At 35.5% G+C, this 24608-nt stretch overlaps 5 protein-coding genes and 1 non-coding gene across 7 annotated transcripts in view; 2 read left to right on the forward strand and 4 right to left on the reverse strand.

The window, feature by feature from the left end:
• Positions 1 to 3432, forward strand: part of S1P (membrane-bound transcription factor site-1 protease) — an 8013-nt gene extending 4581 nt beyond the window's left edge. The window contains exons 4-6 of one of the 2 annotated variants that reach the window (XM_088031204.1): positions 1482 to 2091; positions 2223 to 2703; positions 2769 to 3432. In XM_088031204.1, coding sequence (XP_087887330.1) covers positions 1482 to 2091; positions 2223 to 2703; positions 2769 to 3001 — 1324 coding nt within the window. In that variant the 3' untranslated portion in view covers positions 3002 to 3432. Of the gene's footprint in view, positions 1 to 1481; positions 2092 to 2222; positions 2704 to 2753 lie in introns of both variants that reach the window. The other variant, XM_088031205.1, reaches the window with a different exon arrangement.
• The window catches only part of LOC148178219 (uncharacterized), a 16443-nt gene extending 11342 nt beyond the window's left edge, over positions 1 to 5101 (reverse strand). Inside the window, exons 1-3 of the mRNA XM_088031206.1 lie at positions 4151 to 5101; positions 4033 to 4101; positions 3455 to 3544 (exon numbers count right to left, since the gene is read on the reverse strand). Coding sequence (XP_087887332.1) covers positions 3455 to 3544; positions 4033 to 4101; positions 4151 to 5089 — 1098 coding nt within the window. The 5' untranslated portion in view covers positions 5090 to 5101. The remainder of the gene's footprint in view (positions 1 to 3454; positions 3545 to 4032; positions 4102 to 4150) is intronic.
• Positions 5102 to 5320: 219 nt separating this feature from the next.
• TRNAA-UGC (transfer RNA alanine (anticodon UGC)) lies at positions 5321 to 5392 on the reverse strand. The gene has a single exon. It is a non-coding gene; the product is annotated as a tRNA-Ala (tRNA).
• Positions 5393 to 5831: 439 nt separating this feature from the next.
• Positions 5832 to 6877, forward strand: Gip (hydroxypyruvate isomerase-like protein Gip). Its single transcript, XM_088029847.1, has 3 exons — positions 5832 to 5970; positions 6023 to 6512; positions 6560 to 6877. The coding sequence occupies exons 2-3, from the start codon at positions 6038 to 6040 to the stop codon at positions 6865 to 6867; spliced, it is 783 nt and encodes a 260-aa protein (XP_087885973.1). The 5' UTR covers positions 5832 to 5970; positions 6023 to 6037; the 3' UTR covers positions 6868 to 6877.
• Positions 6878 to 7071: 194 nt separating this feature from the next.
• LOC148178224 (telomerase reverse transcriptase-like) lies at positions 7072 to 8895 on the reverse strand. Its single transcript, XM_088031523.1, has one exon. The coding sequence runs from the start codon at positions 8893 to 8895 to the stop codon at positions 7072 to 7074; it is 1824 nt and encodes a 607-aa protein (XP_087887649.1).
• A 5169-nt stretch (positions 8896 to 14064) lies between these two features.
• On the reverse strand, positions 14065 to 23258 carry LOC148178225 (fatty acid synthase-like). The gene is made up of 18 exons (XM_088050707.1): positions 22789 to 23258; positions 20750 to 20953; positions 19753 to 20703; positions 19314 to 19703; positions 19038 to 19267; positions 18651 to 18993; positions 18353 to 18607; positions 17312 to 18302; positions 17134 to 17264; positions 16929 to 17078; positions 16238 to 16882; positions 16027 to 16182; positions 15729 to 15980; positions 15528 to 15681; positions 15123 to 15478; positions 14787 to 15075; positions 14481 to 14738; positions 14065 to 14430 (listed from the first exon to the last, which is right to left on the reverse strand). The coding sequence occupies exons 1-18, from the start codon at positions 23256 to 23258 to the stop codon at positions 14086 to 14088; spliced, it is 6570 nt and encodes a 2189-aa protein (XP_087906833.1). The 3' UTR covers positions 14065 to 14085.
• Between the last annotated feature and the right edge of the window lie 1350 nt (positions 23259 to 24608).

Here is a 24608-nt window from a genome sequence, read left to right on the forward strand (position 1 = left end):
TTTTGACATTTCATAGCCACCCTTGATGCTAGAAACATTTATAAACACCTTGTACTTCATGAGAACTAAAAATTCAAAGTTGAAGGTGGTTCAAAATTGTGTAAAAAGCATAGACAACACTGTATGTACTAAAGAATTCATAGTTCATTTTGGTTCGTAAATTCTTATTATACAATGTATTACTGCTGTAGAACTGTATCTGATAAAATAAAAATTGGAAATTTTTCATTTAAAAACTCCTCATTTGGTATAAATGAATTTAAAATTCGATTCTAAGCAACTTCTCTTAGAATAATACAAGGTGTTTATAAATGTTTCTAGCATCAAAGATGGTTCTGGAATTCCTGTCATGCATTACTTTGCCGTTTCGTTTTCATAGTGAATATAACTATCCTGGAAATGATTTATAATGTCACTTGCGCCAACGACGTTTCAGTTACGGTTTTGTGTCCAAGTTTATGATTTTTAGGTTTCAAACCACAATTAGAACAGTTTTTTTTTCAAAACGTACTTTGCTCCTTGATTGAGTGAGGTTAACTACAAACGTCAGTTGAAAAATCTAAACCCACATTTGTAATAAGCGGCAAATTTCTTTGGCATTTCATAGCCACCCTTGATGCTAGAAGCATTTATAAACACCTTGTACCTAACTTTTAGAGATATTTCTAACACGAATTAAATTACAAGAAAATAGCTTTGTTCAAAAAATCCTAATAGATTTAATTTGCCATATCTGCTGTATTTAGTACCGTCATGGATTTTGCAAAGTTGCATATAAATATACCTAAAAAAGAACTTTACGATTTTATCAAAATTTAACTTAATATGCCAAAAATTAATAGAGATACCAGCTTGTATTCTGGCTGAAATTATACATTTACCATTCACTGATCAAAATTATCATTAAGGCAATACATTTTAAGAAGTTGCAACCCAACTACAATACAAAAAATAATTAAATACTGCATCTAAACAACTATTTCAATGGTATTTAAACGGACCGATGCGATTTGTTGATCCTCCAGAGTGGGAGGTTTCATACTTTACAGGCGGTAGTGCCCGCACTCCATAGTATCCGAGAAAGGATAAAAAATTAAAAACCAATCCCGGAAGCTTATTTTAGAGATGAAATAAAATTTCCTAGGCAACGAGAGTGTAATGTTCACCTGACCAATGAATGAGAGTATCTATCCATAGTTACCGATTTTCAGATTCTGTTCAGCTTCCGGATTGGCTACCGTTTTTTGTCTTGACTCGATTATTTTTTGAGCTAGAAAATTTTTGTTTCCAAATTTTGGTTCAGAATTTTTGCCTTCATAGGCCTTTTTTCTCTGGGTCACGAGTTCTGGAACACCCTGTATATACCGTGCTATACCTAAAGTTTATCATTACAGAAATATCTCGATTTTTCAAAAAAAAATTAAATTTGCATTACAAATAGCGGCTTCGCAAAGAACTAAACTTCACTTTTCTTTATGTAGAGCAAAAATTATCGCAACACCCCCAAAACACAAACGCGTGCTGTGGGACCAGTACCACAATCTGCGTTACCCCCCAGGGTACTTCCCCAGGGACAACCTCAAAGTGAAGAACGACCCTCTGGATTGGAACGGTGACCACATCCACACCAATTTCAAAGACATGTACCAGAACCTACGAAACGCAGGGTACTACGTCGAGGTGCTAGGAGCCCCCTTCACCTGTTTTGACGCGTCGCAATACGGAACTCTCCTCATCGTCGACCCTGAAGAAGAGTATTTCCCAGAAGAAATCGCCAAGCTGAAAAGAGACGTCGATGCGGGGTTGTCGGTGATCGTTTTTGCCGATTGGTATAACGAGACTGTGATGAAAAAGGTCAAGTTTTACGATGACAACACTAGACAGTGGTGGATGCCCGACACGGGAGGCTCAAACATTCCAGCGTTGAACGATCTGTTTGCGTCTTGGGGGATCGAGTTCGGGGATCGGGTCTTCGAAGGCAGTTTTAAGTTGAATGATCATGAGATGTATTATGCTTCTGGGACCAGCATTCGGAAGTTTCCGGAGGAGGGGCTCGTCATCTCCACGAATTTGAACGACCAAGGGGCGCAGGTGAGAAATTAAAGTGCGTAAACGGAAACGTACAAAAATCTGTCATTTTACGGACGGGAAAACAGATGTAAAGCTATCCTTTATGTACTGTTAATGTGTAAAGTATGAACGTCAACTCAATTTTGTCGCAGATGCTTGGTGAAACGGCCGACATGACTAACAAATTCAAAGTTCCCATCTTGGGTCTTCACCAGACGAAATCCACGGATAAAAGCGGTCGCATCATCATCTACGGCGACTCCAACTGCATCGACGCCAGTCATCTAGAAGCGCCATGTTACTGGATGCTGGACGCCATGTTGGAATACACTTCAACCTCGCACCTCCCGTCAATTTTCAAAGACAACAAGTTATTATCCTGGGAAAACCTGGCAGACACCGAAGTCCCGGTCCGAATGGAAGGCAACCGCCTCTACCGATACTCCAAAGTCTTGGAAGGCAATTTGGGGGAATCCCAAGCGAGACCTTTACCGCAATGTCCTCACTTGGTGTGGGCGCACCCGATTCCTTTGAACGTTTCGGCGCCCTCCAACTTGTATCAATCGCAAAAGTTGCTGTCACTCGTCGAAGATGTCGCTTTACCAACACTGAATATCGAGAATATCATCAAAGGTGAGTGTGTTGGGTTGTGGCGTGCCGGACGGATCTATCATTAATCTTAGATTAATTGTTTACAGATGCATCTGGACACGAGAATGAAGACGCGGATTTGTGGAGTTGGAGGAACAAACAGATTAATTCAGTGGCGTACAAAGATGAAAATTTTAGTTTTACTCTAACGATACTTGTGTTGTTATCTGTTGTTGTTTTTTGTTATTGGCTGCGATGGTGTCGGCCGAAACCGAAGAAGCGGAAGCTTTGCAAGCGGTTGATCAATTTCATGCAATGTCGACGAATGTCGACAGTTTAAGTGGTTAAAAGTGAACAAGCGAAAATGTACAAATTCTAGTAGAGTAAGGTTAAACGTAATAGTTACGTACTGCCAGTTAGAACTAAGCTATTGCGATGGTGTCAGTCCTATATGCAAAACGTAATTTCTTCATTAATTTATTGACACTCATCTTCACGGCGCTTTTGCGTAGTCTTGCATCGACCAAAAGTAGTCAGACTTTCGAAACGGCACTCAAGTACTCGTGTAGGAAAGTAGGAATTAAGCAACCAGAGCCACACTAACATTTTGTAAATCTTACCTGTAGATAGAATGTAGATTTTACATCCTGTATATTTTATTTATTTTATGTATATGTGAGCGCGCGAAGTGAATACTTACACGGCGGATTTTGTATGCATGATTAAGTTTAAATTGTGTAACAAAATAGGTGATTACAAAATATTTTTTGAGTGAGTTTTTTTGTTGACTTACCGATGGAATTTGCCGTTTGTCGAGGATGAAGAAACCGGCAGCTGACACTTCCGGAGGCCAGACGGTGATTTGGAGCATGAAAGTTTGAATCTAAGCAAACAAAATAGAAACAGAAAAATAATGACTCAAACTCAACAAGACATGAATTGACCTGACCTGACCCAAAAGTGGCGCCATCTATGTTTCAAGTCTGGAACTTCAAAAATGACAAGTTTTTAGGTTAATTTACAAATTTTTTTTTAAACAAATAAAGTTGCAAACTCGGCCGCTGGTACGTTTTTATACTACCGTTTTTCAATCAAAGGGATTGGTTTTCACAAGTACGTGATCGCAACAACCAATCAAAAATGACACACACGCGTGTCGTTCCTTTTCTGAATAAAGTCACTGCAATTTTGACTTAAAAATGGCGCTATCTATATGTCAAGTCAAGTCTGGAACTTCAGAAATGTTTAAAATATTTTGTTTGAATTTCAAGCACAATATATTTTTATGTTCGATTAAAAAGCGGATTAAATTTTAAACTGTTTGAAATTAAACCGTTGGTGGGAATTCCTATTTAAAATGAATTTTAGTACCTCATTTCGACACTGATCAGAGACTTTGGAGAACACGATTCCATGCAACAAATCAATAACTTTAGTCCCCTGAAAAATAAACTTTCGAATAAAACTGTCAAATGAAAATGATACTTACACAATCTTTAACTCGATGAGAAATCGTCAAAACCACATACATAATAATTATGTTCAAAGCTGTCATAATAAGCAAATGTAAATCGTTGGAGCGGTCGCGTATAAAAGTGCAAATATTAACAATAACGAGGCCGATTATGCATAATTGATCCACAGCCATGAAGTTTCCGTAAAATCTCCCCATTTCGTACACAGTTTTCGTCATCATGTTATGCATTTGTCGTAAATATTCCATCGATAAGTGCATGTCCTCCGGATACTTGACATTGTCGTCAAAAAAACAAGCAGTGAATCCCCTTTTCCTTATAGTTCTATTGATAATGTTAAAATTGGAGGATATTTTCAAAGCGAAATAAGCATACATGAGGGTGGGTACCACTTGCCACATGCTCAACCAGCCGAAGAAAAACGCGGCTGCTTTCCCACCATTTTCCCGAATTTCCGGTGGGAAAGTCTCCAAAACCATCTGTGCTGCCTCGATAAAAAAAACTGCAAAAGTAGTAAAACCGATGATCATCGGTAATAGTGTCCATAATATGAAGCTCTTCAAGGCTTGATTTCCATTATCCTCAACTAATAGAGACGTTTTCTTTCGATCGAAAGTGTCCAACAGTGTGATCAATGGCGGTAATTTATATGAATAAGATTCACAGAAGAGGAAGCAAATGATTGATCTTCCTATCATCACGTAGATCACAAGGAAAATGAAGATCGATTTGTTTGTCGAGAACATGAATCCAGCGAAATAATAAATCATAAATATATTTCCCATGAAAATGATCAAACTGTAGAGGTGGGCCAAACTGATCATTCTCCATTTCAAATTTCTGGGTTCATCTGAAGAGAAAATGTTTTGTAGAGGAAAGATGCCCAACACTTTGCACGTAAGAGCGATTGGTTTAAAGTACCAATAAAACGTTTTCACTTGCTGACACGTCATTTCAAACCCGAAAAGCACTGACTCGTACTCTTTGTGCGGAGAGAATTTATTATAAATTGTTGATTGCAATATCGAGATTTGGTTATCACTCTTAATGTGCATATGTAATGTAATTAAGCCGCATAAAAGCTTTTTGATGAACTAATTTGATAACGGCAGATACCGACTTTGTTGTTTTCAAGAGGAATTTGGGTACTTTTGTATTTGAGTACAAAAAAATGATAAAAGAAGTGGAGATGCCGGGGATCGAACCCGGGGCCTTTCACATGCAAAGCGAACGCTCTACCACTGAGCTACATCCCCGATAATGAAACGAGTGAGTTAAACCTCATCATACCGGGTCTTGCGAATTAAATTGATTAAATTTTAATAATCATAAAAACTTGTTAAAATAAAATTAAAAGTTAAAAGTTCATTATTACACTAAATTAAATAATAATGATGCAAAAACAAATAAAAAAGTATAACAGAGAAAAATGAAAAAATGTGCCGGAATATGGGTATCGTAGTGATCACATTGAAACCATTAATCCAATTTGTCTTTTCCTCTGATTTTTGAATGACGTTGCAAATTGTGACAAGAACGTAATAAATGTGTGTTTTCTAGCTATAAAATATTGTTAATTTTTCTATCGACTTCTTGAAAATCTCCATTTTTGATGATTCAGATTCAGGCAAAAATCAATCTTTTAGTAATACAGTGGCCTTCGATTGGTGCTTACGTTACGTTAACAACACGCAAAGAACCTGTAAACGCAGCTCTACCACACTGTTGTAAACAACTGAGATAAATGATAAAGAATAAAAATATCTTCATGACGTGCGGTACTTAAAAACACTAGTTATCCATCATATTCCACGAACACACATTTTGACTTTAGGTGAGGAAATGGTTGCCCAACACAAAACTTACTTAGAAACTCAATTTTACAGATTACTTTTATTACCATGGCGAAATTCTGCGCAAATTTGTCCTTCATGTTTACAGAACACCCATTTTTGGAGCGTTACAGACTAGCCAAAGAGGCCGGTTTTAAGGCTGTGGAGTCAGGCTTTCCTTTCAATCTTACTGAAAAACAGGTCTCAGATGCCAAAAATTCCGCTGGAATTCAGCAGATTCTAGTCAACACCTTCACAGGTGATGTTACTAAAGGAGAACTTGGATTCGCAGCAATCCCAGGGAAGCAACAAGAGTTCAAAGACAGTATCAATAAGACAATAACCTATGCTAAAAGTCTTGGTGCTTCTAAAATCCACATCATGTCTGGAAAAGTGCCTGAAGTCACTGATGCTCATCATGCAGTGTATGAGGAGAATCTAATGTATGCTGTGAAATTGCTTGAGAAAGAAAACATCTTGGGGGTTATTGAACCAATTAATAAATATTCCGTTCCTCAATATTATCTCAATTGTTATGATAGAGGTAAGTTAGAACTGGGTGACAACAAAAACGTGTGTTTTGGTTTTTAGCTCTGTCTGTGGTGAAGAAAGTTAATAGTCCCAACTTGAGGATTATGTTGGATGTATTTCATTTACAACACATCAAAGGCAATGTTACTAACAGCATTAAAGAGTTGGAGGGCTACATTGGACATGTCCAAATAGCGCAAGTCCCCAACAGAAATGAGCCTGATACACCGGGTGAACTAAATTATATCTATATTTTGAACACTCTAGAACAACTGGGCTACAATGATTGGATTGGGTTAGAATATAAACCACTTGAGGATGCAAAGTCTGGACTGAAGTGGCTAAAAAGTTTTGGTTATTCTTTATAAAATATATTTTTAATAAAAGTTTGTTATGTAACAACCATTCAAATTTAGCACCGTAATTTTAGGGTATTTTTTTTTTATTTTGTCACTGATGAAAACTTAATGCGCGAAATTTGAATATTATTAATCCAATACAAAGTAGTAATAATACAAAAATGTCTATAGTCTACAACAATCATTGCACACTATCATAAAAACACAACTTATTTATTTAATTCGAATTTTTCTGCTAATTTTAACCTTCCGCAAATATGGAGGCAGCCGATGAAAGTATTTAAAATCAATATCAGGGATTCTAAAATCCACTTTTAGGTTGTTCTCATTTTTGATCTTCGAAATCAAGTTCTTATAAACCTCATTCCGTCGCTTCAAAACTACCAAAAACGCCTTTAAAGCGATTATTTTCAACAGTCTGATTGTTACTTTTACCTTAAAACGCGGCCCTTTGTTTTGTAATATTACCTTTCGTACTTTTATCGCACACTTCTTTATGCATTCGTTCATGACGGCGTAAATGTAATGAAAATCTTCGGAAGAACGGCGAAGCGCCATCACTGTGGCGTCGAACTTGTAGGCCACATACACCATGGCGTCGAAGAAGTTCTCGAGGACAATCCTCTGCGAGTTAAAGACTGTGTTCATTTCCATTTTGCCCAAGTAACTGCTGATGAAACTGAACGAAAGAGACTTGTGGAGAAATTGCAACGCGTCATTTTGAGGTCGCCGGAAATTCCACAGTTTGAATTTGTGTCTGATTTCGTATCCGTCGCTGAAGTTGTACAAGCTTTTGACTTGTTTCGTTTTGAAGTCGAAGAGGTTGCCACAGTATGGGAGCTCGTGATGGGAGTCCAAAGTCGATTTCGTCTTCTTTTTGTTTATTTTGTGGACACTCTGAAGGTAGTTCTGGAACTTTTTAACTTTGTACGGTTCAGTCGAGCAGAAGAAGTAGTCATCGACAGTTCGGTGGAAGAACGAGTCCCTGCCCCACCTCCCTAAGTACCTTTTGTCGTAGAAAGTCATGTAGAGTTCGCACAAAGCAGCGGAGAGGACATCGCCTTGAAGAAGTCCGCGTTTCCACTGATAGACCTTTTTCTTGAAGATAACAAACTGGTTTTGAACATACTCTAGAAGAAATGTTTTATGACGCGTAACCAGGAACTCACTCGAAATCCCCTCAATTGCATCGAGGAGATGGTTAATCTGCACGTTTCCGAAAGCGTCCTCCACGTCCATTTTAACACCGTTGATGTCTTTGCCGTTCGCTCGTCTCATAAAAGAAGTCCATTCTTTGTACAAACTTGGAGAAAATAACTTGTTCATCTGTCGCGCTGCTTCGTAAATTTTCTTCGTTATGAATTTCATAAAAGCACGTCGTTCTTCAAAGCGAAAACTGTTGACCACTGGACGAAAATTCAAGTCAGTGAGAGGTCCTTTTGGGATTATCTTCAAATATCCTCTGGCTTCGATTTCTTTCATGTCTTTAATTTCAACAAGCGCTCCCGACTTCTTCAGATGTGCTAAAGCTCTATTTTGGTACGAACACCAGTTGTCTAACCAAATAAATTGTACTTCGTGGCCATTGTACGTTTTGATAGCCTTGTAATGAAAAGTTATAAGAGGTTTTACCACAGTTTCCAGAAGAAAAATGTTGGCCTTCCTGAGCACAGTTTCGCACATGGAATTCCGGACTTTACAGAGCCAAGGCACTGAGTTCACACAATATCCTTTGGTCAGAGTGGATGAATAAATACACTCAAATGCAGATTGTGTCAGAATCATTGATACAACTTTGTAGAAAAGTTTTCGGTGATGTCTCATTCCGAAGTACCGATCTGGGATTATTTTGTCCAACAGTTTTAAAATTTGAATCGACTTTTTCCACTTACAATTTTTGACAAATCGTGCATTTTTTAGCGTCTCATTAAAAATTTGGTTCATTTGAGTTAAATCACAGTCGCGGTATTTAAAATTCACCACTTTTGGCAACTTTTGTTTAGTTTTCAGCGCAAGCTTGTAGTAAACTGGTCCCATCTTTAACTACAAACAAAATATTGAAAAAAGAAATATGTATATTTTTTGGTTACTTACATGTTAATTGGAAAAAACAACACTAAAAATTTTTGATATAAAAAACATTCTGTTAGAAGTGGCGGGCACGACTAGACTTGTCAGCGCTTGTCGTGGGAATCGATCCAAATGCCTTCGCGGCGACCAATGGTAAGCCCTTCCAGCTACCCACCACCCTTTAATTTCTATACAAAAAATTGAAATTAAGACTAAACGACATATTCTTGTAGTTTGTGCAATAAACAAATGTTTTAGTATATTTAAACTGGCTTTGTTTGCAAAATTACTTCTATTTGACTAACTAAAGAATATAGTAAATCCAAAAATATTGTGGAAATATTTCGAAATTTCTTACGATTCTTAAAAATTTAATAATAAATCATTATTAATTGAATTATATTCATTTGGGGTTTTTCTGTCCAGGTAAAACTGTATCCACCAAGCTTAACTTTGTTCTACTTCTCTTAACTTCACATATTGTTTTATACGTGACGTTTTCAACTTGTTTGTAAAAAATACCGTGAATATTCCAAGCGCAAGTATATTATAATGTCAATTTAAAACATCTTTTTAGTTAGTAATTTTTCATGAACTCGAATGTGGCGCATATAGCATCTTTAGCACTTCTACTTTGATCTGAATATGTTTTTAATTCTACATAATATTCAGCGCTCTACAAGTTTAAAACTTTATTTTAAAATAGAACCACTGTCCCTGGTACTGGATGTAAAACTCAAAATTATTATGTTAATAGCTCAGTCAACATCGGGTATAGGTGAAAAATAAACTAAATTCCAAATGTACACGTAAAATTAAAAAATAACATTTGATGTAAAAAAAACTGTAGTTTTATATGCAGTGTTAATATTTTTTTTGCCATGCTAAACAGTATAGTCTATTGTGTTCTCAAAGTACTTAAACAAACATTTCATGTTACTAATTCATATTGTTCCGGATGACAAAAAGACTTGCAAATTTAACATGGTAAAACAAGTCGCGACCTGAGAACTACAAGGTTCTAACTAACATTTGCATTAAATTGATCCAGTGTTCACGTTATCAGTGATATCTCTTTAATTTATTAAGCATTTATTTACAGGATTTATTAAAATTATTTTGGCTTGTTAAAATATTAACTCACTTCTTTTTTATACATGATAGAAAATTTAAATTTTCACAAAAAATCACTTAGAACCTTAAAATTCTCACGTCGCGAAGTATTAATTTTCATTGCATCAAATTTGCAGCACTTTTATAATTTTGTTCTTGTAGTTTAACAAAAAACTGCAAGTCACTTCCAGACCACTCACGATGTTGCAAATTGCCATTTCTTATTGTTTTTAATTGTTGCTCTATTAACAAAAAACTTTAAAACTCTTATAATAATGTCAATTTCATTGCCTTTGTTGACTGGGCTATAAAATTTTTTATTTTAATGTAAAACTGTTAAAATAAACACTGCAACCGCCATTTCGCATGCACCTCTGTCTAAGAAATGTTTTTGTATTATACAGATGTTCTAGAACTCAAGCCTTGCTGTATAAGAACAGGTGTCATGTCGTCAGCAAATAGAAAATTAAAAGTGCTTTTTTTGTGTTTTAGAGCCCAAAAATGTTGATAAAAATGACAAATCCCAGAAGCTCAACTTCGGGTTGTAGTGATTTCATGTACATTTCAAAGCGTTGGTGGCGTTCTGAGGGCGATAAAATAGCTTCCAGGTCTTTGGTGACCTAATGGAACGGTTTTAAAAATAACCCTTTTATTAGAAGAACCATCCGCAGCTTCTTGAATGCGTTGTCAAAGTTCGGCTTCTGCATTTATTGGCACCCTAAAATAAGTCTTGAAATAACACCAGAGAAAGAAGTTCAGTGCGTTCAGGTCAAGAGAACGGGAAGGTTAACGATTAGGTATATTTTCTGTGTTCTATTCAACTACGATAGCATTGTTCAAAAGTACTCGTTCAGCTCTAATGAAATGTGGCGGAGCACCATTATGCTGAAACTAGCCATTAGCTCGATAGACAAGTCGGACATTGTCTAACAATTCAGGTAGTTCCATGGGAATAAATTATCACACCTCTTAGTCGGTGAAGAAATTCAGAAGGTCCAACCTGTAGATTATGGTGATATCCACTTGCTATTTGCTTTGCTATTTTCGCGCTTAATTCGAATGTCACTGGAGTGCGGGCACTACCGCCTGTAAAGTATGCAACCTCCCATTCTGGAGAATCAACAAACTGTGCCGGTCCATTTAAATACGATTGAAATAGTGGTTTAGATGCAGTATTTAATAATTTTTTGTATTGTAGTTGGGTTGCAACTTCTTAAAATGTATTGCCTTAATGATAATTTTAATCAGTGAATGGTAAATGTTTAATTCCAGCCAGAATACAAGCTGGTATCTCTATTAATTTTTGGCATATTAAGTTAAATGTTGATAAAATCGTAAAGTTCTTTTTGAGGGATACTTATATGCAACTTGCAACTTTGTAAAATCAATGACGATACTAAAAACAGCAGATATGGCGAATTCAGTATATTAGAATTTTTTAAATATAGCTATTTTCTTGTAATTTACTTCGCGTTAGAAATTTCTCTAAAAGTTAGGTATTATTCTACGAGAAGTTGCTTAGAATCGAATTTTAAATTCATTTATACCAAATGAGAAGTTTTTAAACGAAAAATTACCAATTTTTATTTTATCACATACAGTTGTTCTTTGAAGCAGTAATATATTGTATAATAAGAATTGGTGAGCCAAAATGAGCCATGAATTCTTTAGTACATACAATGTTGTCCATGCTCTCTTACACAATTTTGAACCACTTTCAACTTTAAATTTTGAGTTCCTATTAAGTATAATTTTATACGAACTAAAAAATAAACAAAATCATTTATTTAGTAGAAATAAACAAAATAATAATATTTCATTATCAATAATTAACGATCGAATTTAAAGATTTTAATATTTAAAAAAAATAGAAAAAGAATTTTAAGTTGAAATTTTGTAAGGAATGTATTCTGAGCAACTTTTCTTAAAAATCGAAAATGTCCAACACCAAGGAAAAGTTCACTTTATTCAAAAACTCGTGGACAATCTATCATTTCTAAATTCTTTCTCCTAAAATTAAGGAAGATAAAAGCTTATTCATTTAAAGTACAAAGCACTGTATTGTTTTTTCGTCTAATCTGCAGATATTTTAATTTTATTTTAATATTTATCGTCAAGCGACAAAAGCTTGTAACTTTTTTGCGATTTATAAAATATCAAATTTGGAAAGTTGTCATTCGTTGGCGTTTTTGGACCACTAATTACGCCAAAAGTGTCCTAAAATAAACAATTACTACTCAAAGGCTGTTTAGATAATACATATTAAAAGTTTTCAACCTCACCGTAGTAAAAGCACACTCAAAAATAATTTAATACTGCATCTAAACAACGATTTCAATGGTATTTTACAAAAGGTTTGTTGATCCTCCAGAGTGGGAGGTTGCATACTTTACAGGCGGTAGTGCCCGCACTCCCTTGCGTCAAACCTGTGACAGCATGCATAACCTCACTTTTGATTTTTTTTAGATAATTAAAGTTATGAAGTAATAACAAGATATTATGAGAATTAGAAAACCCAAATACTTAACTGGTGCTCAATTGGGATTTGCAACGATATTAGGTGTATTAGCCGGAGTTTATATTTGGAAACCGCTTCTAATAGACTTTCGGAAAAGTGCAAAAACAGTGGAAACTGAAAAGAAATAGGCCTTACAACGAATAATAAGTCTTCATACAATGGGTTGGTATCAAAACTGGGCTGCCAAACAGCGGGGCAATACCACTCTCTTAGTAGTGGCATTTGTCAGTGGTTCTGTTTGTTTTTGGGTTGGATATAGAAATTATTATGTTCCTTGGCGCAATAGAAATCGTTTGAGACAAGCAGAAGCATACGCCAATATCTTGGACCGATCAGAATAAATTTTTGTAAAAATTTGTAGTCTTGTTTCTTAATTGTTAATAAATGTTTGAATGAAAGAAATTTACGAAATACACATTTATTTCCTTTAGTTAAGTGACACTTTCTTCCGTTTTCTGCACTGCTTCCAAACACCCATCAACCATCACTTTTTGAACAGTTTCACCCTTTTCTGCAAGTATTTCTTCAATGTTTCTCTTCCCATTTAAATCCGTGAACCAGTTTAAATTATCAGCAATCAAATGATTGTTATCACAGCCTGAACATTTAACGATTACGACTCCTTTTTCGTAAGCAATTTTACTGACAAATTTTGAGTTTCTAGAACTGCACACTTTGCACGTGAAATTCAACATCAATTTTCCTTCCAACTTGGCTAAAGGTACACTGGCTGTGGGAATTTCATTTTGTTTCGTGCTATTGTTTAAATCATAGTTCACCCATGAAGTTTGAACCTGTCGAGTCAACTGTAAAAAACGGTTTGGGCCCCCCGTTTCTGTTTTTAGTCTTCTGAGACTTTGGGTCCCCAGTTGAAAAAGCAAAGATGCAATTCTTAATCTTAAAGCCATTTTACAGCAACTTATAACATATTAAAACTTGTCGGAATAAAAATTTAATTTTTTACTTAACCTCAAATCAAATTTGTGTGAAGTTAGCTAGGTCTTTATCTAGAGCTGGCGCTCACCACTCGGGAATTAATCCCCACCACCAAGACCACTACACACAGCTACATACTTAAAATCTGACAAAACTTCACTTGAGCGTATTGCTGGTTGCATACGATATATTAATACAAATGTGCTAAAACTCGTAACCCAGGGAAAAAAAGGAAGTTACACTATTTCAGATAATTAATTCAAAAATAAAAATTGTAATTGTAAATTGTAAATAAGTAATTTCACTTAACCAATTCGACAAAATGACCAATTGAACTTTTTATACATCGTAACATAATACAGGAGATGAGAACAACACAAAATGTGTCTGATGATCAATAAGTTTAATGATAATAATGGGATTGATTAACAAAGCAACAAAAAATAATTCAATCTTGTATTTGCAAAATTATTTAAACATACCAAAATATCCTCAATTCTAAATGTTCGAATTAAATAAAATGTAATTGGCAATCGTAAAATACTTAATTTAAACCCATTTTACCCGTTCTTTCTCGCCCTTAGTTGCATTTAACAATTAGATATAATTTTATTTATAATTTGATCAATTTCTGGGTTATTCAACATTGTTAGATGGTTTCCTTCTATTGTTGTGACCACAGGAGTCTTTTTAGATACTTTGGATAACCCATAATCGTCACAATCATCAACCAAAGAAGCTTTAGCTTTGATTAAATAAAGATCCGATTTAATTTGCTCTTGAATGAAATTATAGCTAATCATTGCTTTAAAGCGCTGATAATGAGCAAGTGCAGCTTCTTTATTAAAACCTGCTTCTTCCAGCATTTCGATAGGTACTAATGACACTGCGAGGTCAATTTTATCCGAAAGACTGGAACACTCTAAGAATTTATCCTGAAACAGCTTTACAATTTCTGTTAAAAGAAGTAGTAATACGTAAGTACCTTGTTTTGTGAAAGTGCGGTGGTGGATATCGCCAAAGAGAGAATCTGTTGAATTATTGCGTTATCAAATTCTTTTATTGAAGAATAGAATAACTTTGCTGAAGTAGAGAGATAATTTGGAGAACCATCAATTAGGATTACTTTTCCACTGTAACCGCTTTGTTCTAGAAGGACAGTTAGTTCTATGGCAACATCTGCGCCGAAAGAGTAACCGATGATAACGAATTCAACGTTTTTCTTGAGCTGTTCTTCAATGTCCTAAAGTTGTAAATGCAAATATGGTGTTGAAAACTTTAGACTACTCACTGAGAATATTTTGCGAGCAAGCTCTTGGATTGTCTCTTCGTTATAACAGCTGTAATGTACACCTAGGAGGCGCGCTTTTATCTTATACAATCGCTCGAGATTGGAAAATTCGCCTTCAAGGCCAGGAACTAAAATTGCAACAATTTCACTCTCATAGTTGTTAAGTTCAACTATCGCGTTATCGTAGTGTAAAAATTGAGGAATGTTTCGTAAGAAAATGTTGATGTTTGAGTTAATGCTAGTACTTCCTTCAATTTTACTGGATTTATCAGCTTCCATTTCAGCTAATCTACAAAATTCCGGATTAAAGAGTGTCGTTTTTACTGTGATTATTACTTTGCGAATGTTAAACCCCGCATTTCTTTTGGTGTGACGTATATGTCGAATTCTTTTTCCAACACTTGGATAATCTCGGTTCCACTCATCGAGTCCATTCCTAGCTCTGGAAGAGTCAAATGTGAACTAACAGTTTTTAGATCTTTGATGCCCAAAATGCTGGCAACAGCGTCTGTTGCGCTAACGATACCACGACTTCTGTTATTTTTTTCGGCGACAACCATACTGGAAACTATTGGATCGTCTCTGGTTAAGAATCTGCCTAAAACATCAAGACAACTTGAAATTTTTTGTTGCATTGTTCCACCAATGACCAAATCTTTGTTTTCTTTTTGCATTTTGGCAACTAAGCCAACCTGAAAAAACTTGATTAAAAAAAAGAGCTGTGAGAGGAACGATTGTTACATCTCCTATTGCACCCCACTGAATCGCCATTGCTGGAAAACCTTCACTTTTACGCTTTTCGCAGATTCTTTCCATTATTGAATTCGACATTCCGTAGTTGCTTTGGCCTACATTGCCTCGACCACAAGACACTGACGAGAAAACAACAAAATATCTGAAGAGAGAAAAAGTAACTAAAATTGAAGAGAGGTTAGTAGAGACCTTAGTTGAGGGCACACTTCTCTTGATAATTTGTCTAAATACATAGTTGCTCGAGCTTTTGGTCCCAACGACTCCAAAAAGGATTCTGTAGTTTGGTCTTCGAAGAGAGCGTCTTTAAGAACGACCGCTAAATTGAAGATACCGTCAACGGGTCCCAACTCTGAAGCTTCTTTCAATAATTCTAAGCATCTATGTTCTGTTGTTACGTCTTTTGTTGAAATTCTGACATTGACACCATATGATGTCCATAATCTATAGAGTTGAGTTAGTTGAATGTTTCAACATTCCATTAGTTTACCTTATTCTCTGTTTTTGGTGCCCACTTTGGACTCCTGTTCTTGATACTAGAACCATCTTTTTAGCTCCTCTCAGTACTAACCAATCTGCTAGCTCTAAACCAACTCCTCCAAGACCACCAATTATTACATAGCAAAATCGCACGTCACAGTTAAATCTTTAAAGAAGTGTTTTAGCAACTGCATCGTTATAATTATCAAATCACTACCCACCTGGGTCTGGCATCAAACTGGATTTGTTTTGATACATCAATTCTTTCTTCTCTCATCTTCACCAATACTTTCCCTATATGTTTGCCAGTCATCATATGTCTAAACGAAGATTCAATTTCTTCTTTCTTGAACACCACTCGAGGAAGCGGTTTTACAAAACCAGCTTTAATCCCTTCAGACACAAGGTTGTGTAAAACAAGTTTTTCTTCTGAAGAACTAAAAATCAATTCATCCAACATGATCCCGTGGTAACTCGCTCCTTTTTCCATAAGCAAGAGATCAAGTGGTGTGTTGTTGGCCAAATCAAATTTACCGATTTCCAAAAAGCTACCACCTCTCGCTAAACACCTCACCGAAGCCGTCAATTTATCGTCTGCAAGAGAATTCAATACAAAGTCAACACCACGGCCAGCAGTATCTTTCTTGATCATCTCTTCAAATGATGTATCACGCGAATTTCCAATATGACTCTCCAAAATTTGAGGATAATGCTTCTTAAGATATTCGCGTTTCTCTTTAGTGCCAACAGTGACATAAACGTTGCAGTTGTAATAAAAACAAACATTCAAAGCAGCTAGACCGATGCCCCCCGTGGCGGAATGAATTAATATTGAAGATCCGGGCTGCAATTTGCTCTGCAAAATTGTCATCCAAACATCAATCAAGTGATTTCTTCTTAGTTACCCTTGAAAAGGCAGATAAAACTGTTGAATACACAACAGGAACTGTTGCCGCTTCTTCAAGACTCCACATATTTGGAATTTCCCATAAAAAGTCATCATGACCAACAATGTACGAAGACAATGCTTTAATTTCAACAAGTCCAATTACGCGTCTTCCTCTAGAAAGAAATAATTTGTTGGACGAAAAGTACATTTAAAAATGAAAAATATTACTTTTGGTCTGTTCCCGAAAATTCGAAACCAATGGGATACTCTTGGTCCAAACGACTAAGGGCAAAAACTTCCACAGGAATTCGTCCCGATGCCACCATTATGTCTTTAAAGTTAATTGCACAGAAGTAAGTCTGGAAAATGCCTCTGTAATTTTAATTTTTTTATCAGCGATACAAACTGAAATTAAGCGTTTTCCTTCGGGTATAGGCGTACTATCAGTTAGATTTCCTTCCAACCATGTCAAGCTTGAAATGTCGCCTCTTTTGGTAACATTAGCAAAACAATGGTCACACAGAACATTTGGCTCTTCTTCAAGCAGCAAATGTCGGTATGTCCCCCAGGTTCCACTCTTATAGACATTGATCGCAAAATTCTTTCTTAGTTGGTTTTCGTGTTTATGAGGATGAAACTCCAAAGTTTCGTCCATCATAAAAAAACACTTCACTTTACTGCCACTTGGTTCTCTTCTAATACAATTCACCAAACCCAAGACTCCTTCAGTCTCAACATTCGTGGAGTAGATGACAACATTTTCTTCATCCTTTAGAGCACTTTTTAATTCTGGTATCCACTCAAAATTAGTTGAAGACACTTGTACGAACTTTGTCTTTAAGACTGGTTGACTTGGTCGAAATAACACCAACTTTTCTTTGGGAGTTGTGTAAACTGTTAAAACGTCGACATCCGTAGTAGAGTCTAAATCAAAATCAATCGACTCGCGCGTCAGAACAAACCCATTGGTGGCCAAACCAACCATCATTTGTTTCAAGTTCGGACGCTGTAAGATCTTGGTACCAACAAGCAAAAGCAAGTTACTTTCAGGTGTAAGAGTGACGCTTTCAACCTTCACACCGGTTAAATCTTCAATTTCTGTCTTGGAAGAAATTGTAAGATCTGGAACGACCAAAGGCATATCATCCAGTACATTACATACTAAAAGTAATAGAAAATCGCTTTCAAGTTGAGTGTCGTCGATGATTTCCACAGCTTTGAAATGACTGCCTGAAGAATTCTCAAGAATAATCTGAGTGTTAACTCTTATTGCATCTGAAAGACTAAGAGATGTGACGTTAGGAACAAAAACATATTTTTCCAAGACAGGCTCTAATCGCGGCTTTTTCTTTGAAATTGATGTGGCGTGAAGACCGCTTATCTCGATTCCACCGGATCTAGAAAAAAATGTTAAAAAATCAGGCTAAACATGGAAGGAACTTGTTACTTGATAATGTTGGCATCTTTGTACGCGTAGACTGGAATGAGAGGTTCTTCTCCCAGTTGGGCAACCACCTCTAAGTGTTTTATTGAATCAATACTTAATTTCTTTATAGAAACAGGGACGAAAAGCAGCCTCGAATCAGTTTGAAGAATAATCATTTGTAACATGTTGTCCATGAAGGCGCTCCAGTTATTTGCCCACTTAATCAAGCCAACAGAACCATCAACACTGCATTTTTGGATACTCTTAAACAAGCCACTAAGAGACACATTGGCAGCATTTTCTTTTATAGCAATTTTACCTATAGTTGTATCCACGCAAGTACAATTCTCTGTAGATTTCATCATGCTGCAACATTTCCATGGAATCGTCTTCGTTAAAAGCAATCGGTTCGATTTGATTTAAGTCAGTGCCTACATTTATAAATCCGCTTGCAACAACAAAATCCCTTTCAAGTACTTCAAAGTAACCAGTTCCTCTTTGAATTGTCACCAACAACGTAATGAAACCACTCTTTGGCATCGTGACAGCTTTTAAAAATTTGCAATTAGAGAAAACTAGTCGAACATCACTAACTAAACGACATTTCTCCAAGGTCTCCCACACCAAACGCAAATATTCAGTTGCCGGAACGAGATTACGACCTAAAACATCTTTTAACTAGATGACTCTTTTGGTGACCACTCACCATCGATAATGTGACCTGCCAAAAATTCGTTTTCTTCACACAAATAGGACATTTTGATCTCTTTTTGCTCATGACTAGATTTGTCGGTGTGTTCGAATTTTAAAGTGTACCAGTTCTTATCATGGTTCCACAGAACCAGAGGTGAAATCATAGCAGTGTCACGACTTACTGGATACTCAACTTCAGGATACAGCTTGTGGAGTTGAGGCGTATAACCGTTTTCATACAATCTGCAAAATTAAATCAATTTCAGTAGTCAAATCGTTTTGAAATTACCGTCCCAAGGCCTCGAGGAAAACCACTGAGCCACCGCGTACTATCATCGTGTCTTTGTCGTTTAGACAGAAATTTGAAAAATTCAGAACTATGGAGTCTTTCGGGAGTTGAGTCAAAGTATCAGCGATCGAGCCGTCTACTACTTGGAAGTTGAAGTCATCTAACTCTGTAGTTTTGACTGCTAAAGAAACAGCTTCTTTGAACGTGATGATGCCATAGTGGTATGCAGCTACAAGTTTACAACAAGAGTCGACATAAACAGCTTTCGGGCTTAATTCTAGTTGCTTAAAAATATCTATAATTGCAATTTGAAGACAAAGAGAGTTCAAGATGTCGTATTTCATAAAGCCGCTAATAGTTTTCACGTTGTCCTGTAGAAATTCATTGATTCTTCAAAAGAGTGTTAAAATAATTTATAGCAAAAATCTTGGTAGCTTACCTTTCAAGAATATTTTCGAAAATTGGAAATTTTCTTAAGTACGTTTCAAGCACACCAAAATTAAGGTGAAACTGGCCAAAGAAGAGATAAAAAGGTGATTGTGATTTTGAAAACTTTAATGATGTTGCCACGACGCTACCTTGAGAAATTATAGTGTAACCTCGATAAAAATGTCTTTGAAAATTGATCTTGAAGATCTGGTGGAGAAGTCCAACATATTCAGCATCCATTTTGTTAACATTTAACAGCTTCCGGACCGCTTCTTCAGTGCGGCCACTCACACAAACCAATGTAGGACAATCATCTTTGATTCTAATTTTCGTCTTTTGGTGTCTTTTTAAGATGACATGAACATTGTTGCCACCAAATCCAAAATTGTTTATCCCAATAACAGCTTCGTCATCTTTGAGTTCAGTTAGCTCAGTTACCACTTTCATTCTCTCTTCTTCAAATCCTTTCAACCCTTTCTTCGCCTTTTTAAAGTTGATGTTGGGCGCTATGAATCCGCTCTCCATCGCAATCAATACTTTAATAATGGAGCAAAGACCAGATGCAAGTTCCGTGTGACCAATATTTGATTTAACAGATCCCACAAGAAGTTGTTTTTCTCTTTTTTGAGCCAATGCTCCATCAATCGCTTCCACTTCTCTAGGATCACCCACTTGGGTTCCAGTCCCGTGAGCTTCCATAAAACTCAGTTTAGAGGGGGCAACTCCACTTTCATCGTAAATTTCTGACATGAGAATTTTCTGTGCTTGGGATGACGGAAACGTAATTCCTTCCTCTTTGTAACCGTCGCTGTTAACTTTGATGTTGATGATTTTCGCGTAAATGCGCCTAGCGTTCACAGCTCGTTGAAGTAAAACACAAGCAATGGTTTCACCTCTGGCGTAACCAGAAGCATTTTCATCAAAAACTTTGCAATTACCATCACTACTCAGAACTCCTAATCTAGAACGGACCATTAACATTGCTCATCGACTTGTACAAAAAAAACCTGAAGAACTGACGTGTGGGACTAGGATGCATGAGTAAACTGGCTCCACCAACTATTGCGTTGTCGCATTGACCACTTCTTATAGCTTGGAAAGCAGTATCTAAAGCATTCATAGAACTACTACAAGCAGTATCTATCATGACCGATGGACCTCTAACTTTTAAATAATAGCTCAGCTTGTTGGCTAATAAATATGGTAGCTTGCTAAAATAATATAAATAATATATAAAAAGGTTTGGAACCTAAATCGTGGGCAAAACTGTTATTAGATTGTCATAAACTATTTGATTTACGTAGGTTTTTTACCATTTTAAACTTTACAAAAAGTTTCATAGTTGCACATTACATAATTGTAGTTCTTAAACCGTTAAACGAAATAAAAAAAACTTTGTACTTAGCAAATAAAGGATCTCTTCTGTCCCGAAATTTTACATTAAAATTTCTTTAAATGACAATAATAACATATTGACCAGGATTCCGTGTTTCCAATACATTATTTTATAAGCAGTAGTAAAAATGCATCATTTTGTGAAGATTCTATAGCATTTCAATTCCGTGTGAAATAGTCTTATCTTTCAGTGGTAATTTTTAGCTAAAATTGTTGTTCTAAATGACAAAGCTTTAATGTCATGCATATCTATCATATTCATAATATGCTTTATTGTTGTGAATTATCTTTTTTTTTGAACACATAGTACTTAATAACTTTTTTACAAATAATGTTGGGCATAATGATTTATTTATATACCGAGTGTTGAAATTTCTCAGTACTTGCATGCATATACATCGATCAGACAAATTAATTGTAGAAATTTTTACAAGACAATTATTCTGGCTCCGGCAACACTTATGGTCACTCCCAAAATCGTTTTCAATTTCAAAAATAAACATTTGATATTTTGCATACGTTTTCCAATCTGACGCAAAATTTTGTTTTTTAGTACAGTTTGTTTGTCGTCGCGGCGCCTAAGAAATGTAATTTTTAGCGATCTTTGAGTTTTTGCGGAAATACTCGCAAATTCAAATTTTATTTAACATAACTGTGATAAAAAAAATCAGTTATTAATTTAAATCTAATGCATATTGTATTCAAAATTTGAGAAAAAAAGCTGTTTTATCAAGTTAGTTTTTAAAATTATGACGGCGCAGTGGGAAACTACGTTTACACCAAATTTTCATAAGTCACTTTATCTTTATGAACACAAATTTCGATTAACGCTGGCGTGTTGCATTTTATGGACACTAGAAATTGTAAATACAATCAATAAAGCGACAATTTCACCAACTAAAGGATAAATGACATTTGTAATACAAGATGTTGATAGATGGGTGTAAACGTTGTTCATAATTTTCATGTAATAAATTTGAAGACTAAATAACCTGATAAAACAGTATTTTGCAAATTGCATAGAATCTAACAACTGAGATATACACGTGTCTGGAATAGAGAATTTCTTATTAAGAGGAAGTGCGAACGTTCTGAAACACCTTGTATAAAACTACATTCATTACCCTAAAAATTTACAGGAGGTTCTTTTTGAAAAAATCAAGTGCTAGTCATTTGTAAATCCTAAGTAAAATCGTCTGTTTTTTTACATTTAAGGATAAAATAAATTTCTGGTCAAATCAAGAGAAAAAGCATAGTTTAGTTATTGAATGTGTCAAGTTTTTAAATCAAATTTTTTGAATTTTTTTTTATAGTTACTTTTTTTAAATTCTGGCTGAAATAAGTTTTAAATTGTCACTGTAAGATAAAACTTCTAAAACAAACCATTTTAATTAATAATTGAGTCGCTTAAATGCAAAACCCGACTTGTGCATTTAACCCTAATTTTTCGAGCAATACAAAAAGCTCTACTGTAGCGCTTTTACTTTTAAATGTAGGAAGATAAAATTTTGTCAGTTTGTACTAAAAAGCTTCTAAATTACAAAGGTGAACCTTTTCAAAATCTGTACAGAACCAATTGTTCACAATTACGAAATTTATATTGCCCTGTCAAATGCAGATGTCGGGTTTTGCATTTAGGCGACTGAATTACCTTTCCAATTCAACGTTTTGCTTGCCTGCACTTGCAAAAACTTCCAATGTCTCAACACCATTTGTAATAGAAGATATAAAAACTCCAGTTTTTGTCCCCTCCAACTCATTCGGATGCATTCCAGCATCCATTATGGCTTCAATCGCAGTTTCCATTACAATTCGTATATGCGGTAACAAACTTTTAGCTTGGCAATGATGGACTCCAAAAAATCCAGCATCGTACTTATCTATATCGTAAATTTTTGCGAACCTCTGTGGAATTTCTGGGTGATCTAATTTCCATCTTCTGTCGTCATCTGTCACCATGTCTTCTTTGTTAAAGAGATGGGCTTTAAACTCAGGAATGTTGTTAGATTCTGGAAGACGTCCAGACATTCCTGAGATTACCACTTCCTCTCCAGGTGAAGAGGAGGCTAACCAACGTCCATATTGGAAATTAGGGTCGTTTTTACGATCGTTTGAGGACATGTTTAACACAAAACTACTGTCTCTCCACGTCTGTGAAGTTATTTTATAACACAAAAATAAATAAATATACATTAAAGATTATAGAAGGAACAATACAAAAAAATTCAGTAGTCAAACATACATTAATAATATACAATGATGTTTGTTTATTTCCATTTCGGCTGTCTCCCACACAATTGTTAAAAATAAAAACAAAAAATGCATTGTATACATTTTATGCTTGACCGGCCCATAATGCATTTTAATTGACCGACGTACTTTTGTGGTTCGTTGGCACCAAAGGATTTCTGCACTGGATCTTTAGTCACTACGCAGAAATTTCAAACAATAATTTTATTGGCAGCTTTTTTATAATATCATCCCAAAATACAAAGTTGTATACAAATACAAAGTGTTTGGTAAGTAAAGCACGCAATGTTATTGATAGAAATCTCAAAGATTTTTTTCCTGCGACACTCTTGTAAGCAATGGAAAAACGTAAAAGTAACCAATCGATAGAAAACCAAAATTAATCAACCAATCAAGAGCATTTTTTAGAACCGTCATTATAGTTTTTATTTGTTACATTGACACAACGTCAGATGCAAAAATGTCAGTAGTTGACCATAGCTATTTGTCGTCTTTAGAACTAATTTTTGATATCTAGCAACGTAAAATGTACACTGGATTGCAATAAATTCGCGTACACTTAAAATATTAAGTAGCAGAATTTTGATGATTTTTTGGCTATGTGACTGGGTTTTCTTAGATTAGGTTATGTCAAACTGACAAATGCTGTCACAATCATTTTTGGCATTTTAATTAATTTTTGAATCTGACAGTGTCGAAATGAAGGCAAACTCAATCTTGCAAAAAATGGGTGTACGCAAATTTATTCAAATCCATTGTACATAAAATCACGAGCTTTTAGAATTGAACATTTTCATTATGTAATTTTTGGTCTCTGACACTGATAGCAACAAAAAAAATGTGTTTTTGTTTTTTGTTTGCTGTTGGCACCTGTCCTTTTGTTATTAGGCGTAAATTCTGGGACACCTGTATTAAAGTAGGATAATAACGGGACTCTTAACGATTTGGAAACGCAACACAAAATACATTTTCCACTTGTCATTAGATATCAAGATATTTCAAAAAGAATTAAGGATTAATGTATATTTCATACCAATTGATAGTGTGGTAAGGTCACTAGATCAAAGTGTCTGTTTTATAAAACAGACACTTTGATCTAGTGACCTTATAGTGTGGCCCCCATTTTAGTGTTAAAGAGTATATACACATTGAGCAGTGTATTGTACTATGCTAGGAAATTTTGGAAAAGTTGGTATTACTTGCAAAGTAATGAAGTAGAGG

The sequence above is a fragment of the Gnatocerus cornutus genome, chromosome 2 (assembly GCF_029298725.1).
Source record: "Gnatocerus cornutus isolate USDA-ARS CGAHR chromosome 2, icGnaCorn1.1, whole genome shotgun sequence".
Taxonomy (NCBI): domain Eukaryota; kingdom Metazoa; phylum Arthropoda; class Insecta; order Coleoptera; family Tenebrionidae; genus Gnatocerus; species Gnatocerus cornutus.

Excerpts from the sequence above, each read along its gene's own strand:
- LOC148178225 (XM_088050707.1), bottom strand. The coding sequence starts at position 23,258 with ATGTCCTCAAACGATCGTAAAAACGACCCTAATTTCCAATATGGACGT. Across the intron at positions 17,079-17,133 it reads TTTTCGGGAACAGACCAAAA|AGGAAGACGCGTAATTGGAC; the intron begins GTAATATTTTTC and ends ATTTCTTTCTAG. Across the intron at positions 16,883-16,928 it reads TCAACAGTTTTATCTGCCTT|AATTTTGCAGAGCAAATTGC; the intron begins TTCAAGGGTAAC and ends TGTTTGGATGAC.
- LOC148178224 (XM_088031523.1), bottom strand. The coding sequence starts at position 8,895 with ATGGGACCAGTTTACTACAAGCTTGCGCTGAAAACTAAACAAAAGTTG.
- Gip (XM_088029847.1), top strand. The coding sequence starts at position 6,038 with ATGGCGAAATTCTGCGCAAATTTGTCCTTCATGTTTACAGAACACCCA. Across the intron at positions 6,513-6,559 it reads TCTCAATTGTTATGATAGAG|CTCTGTCTGTGGTGAAGAAA; the intron begins GTAAGTTAGAAC and ends TTTGGTTTTTAG.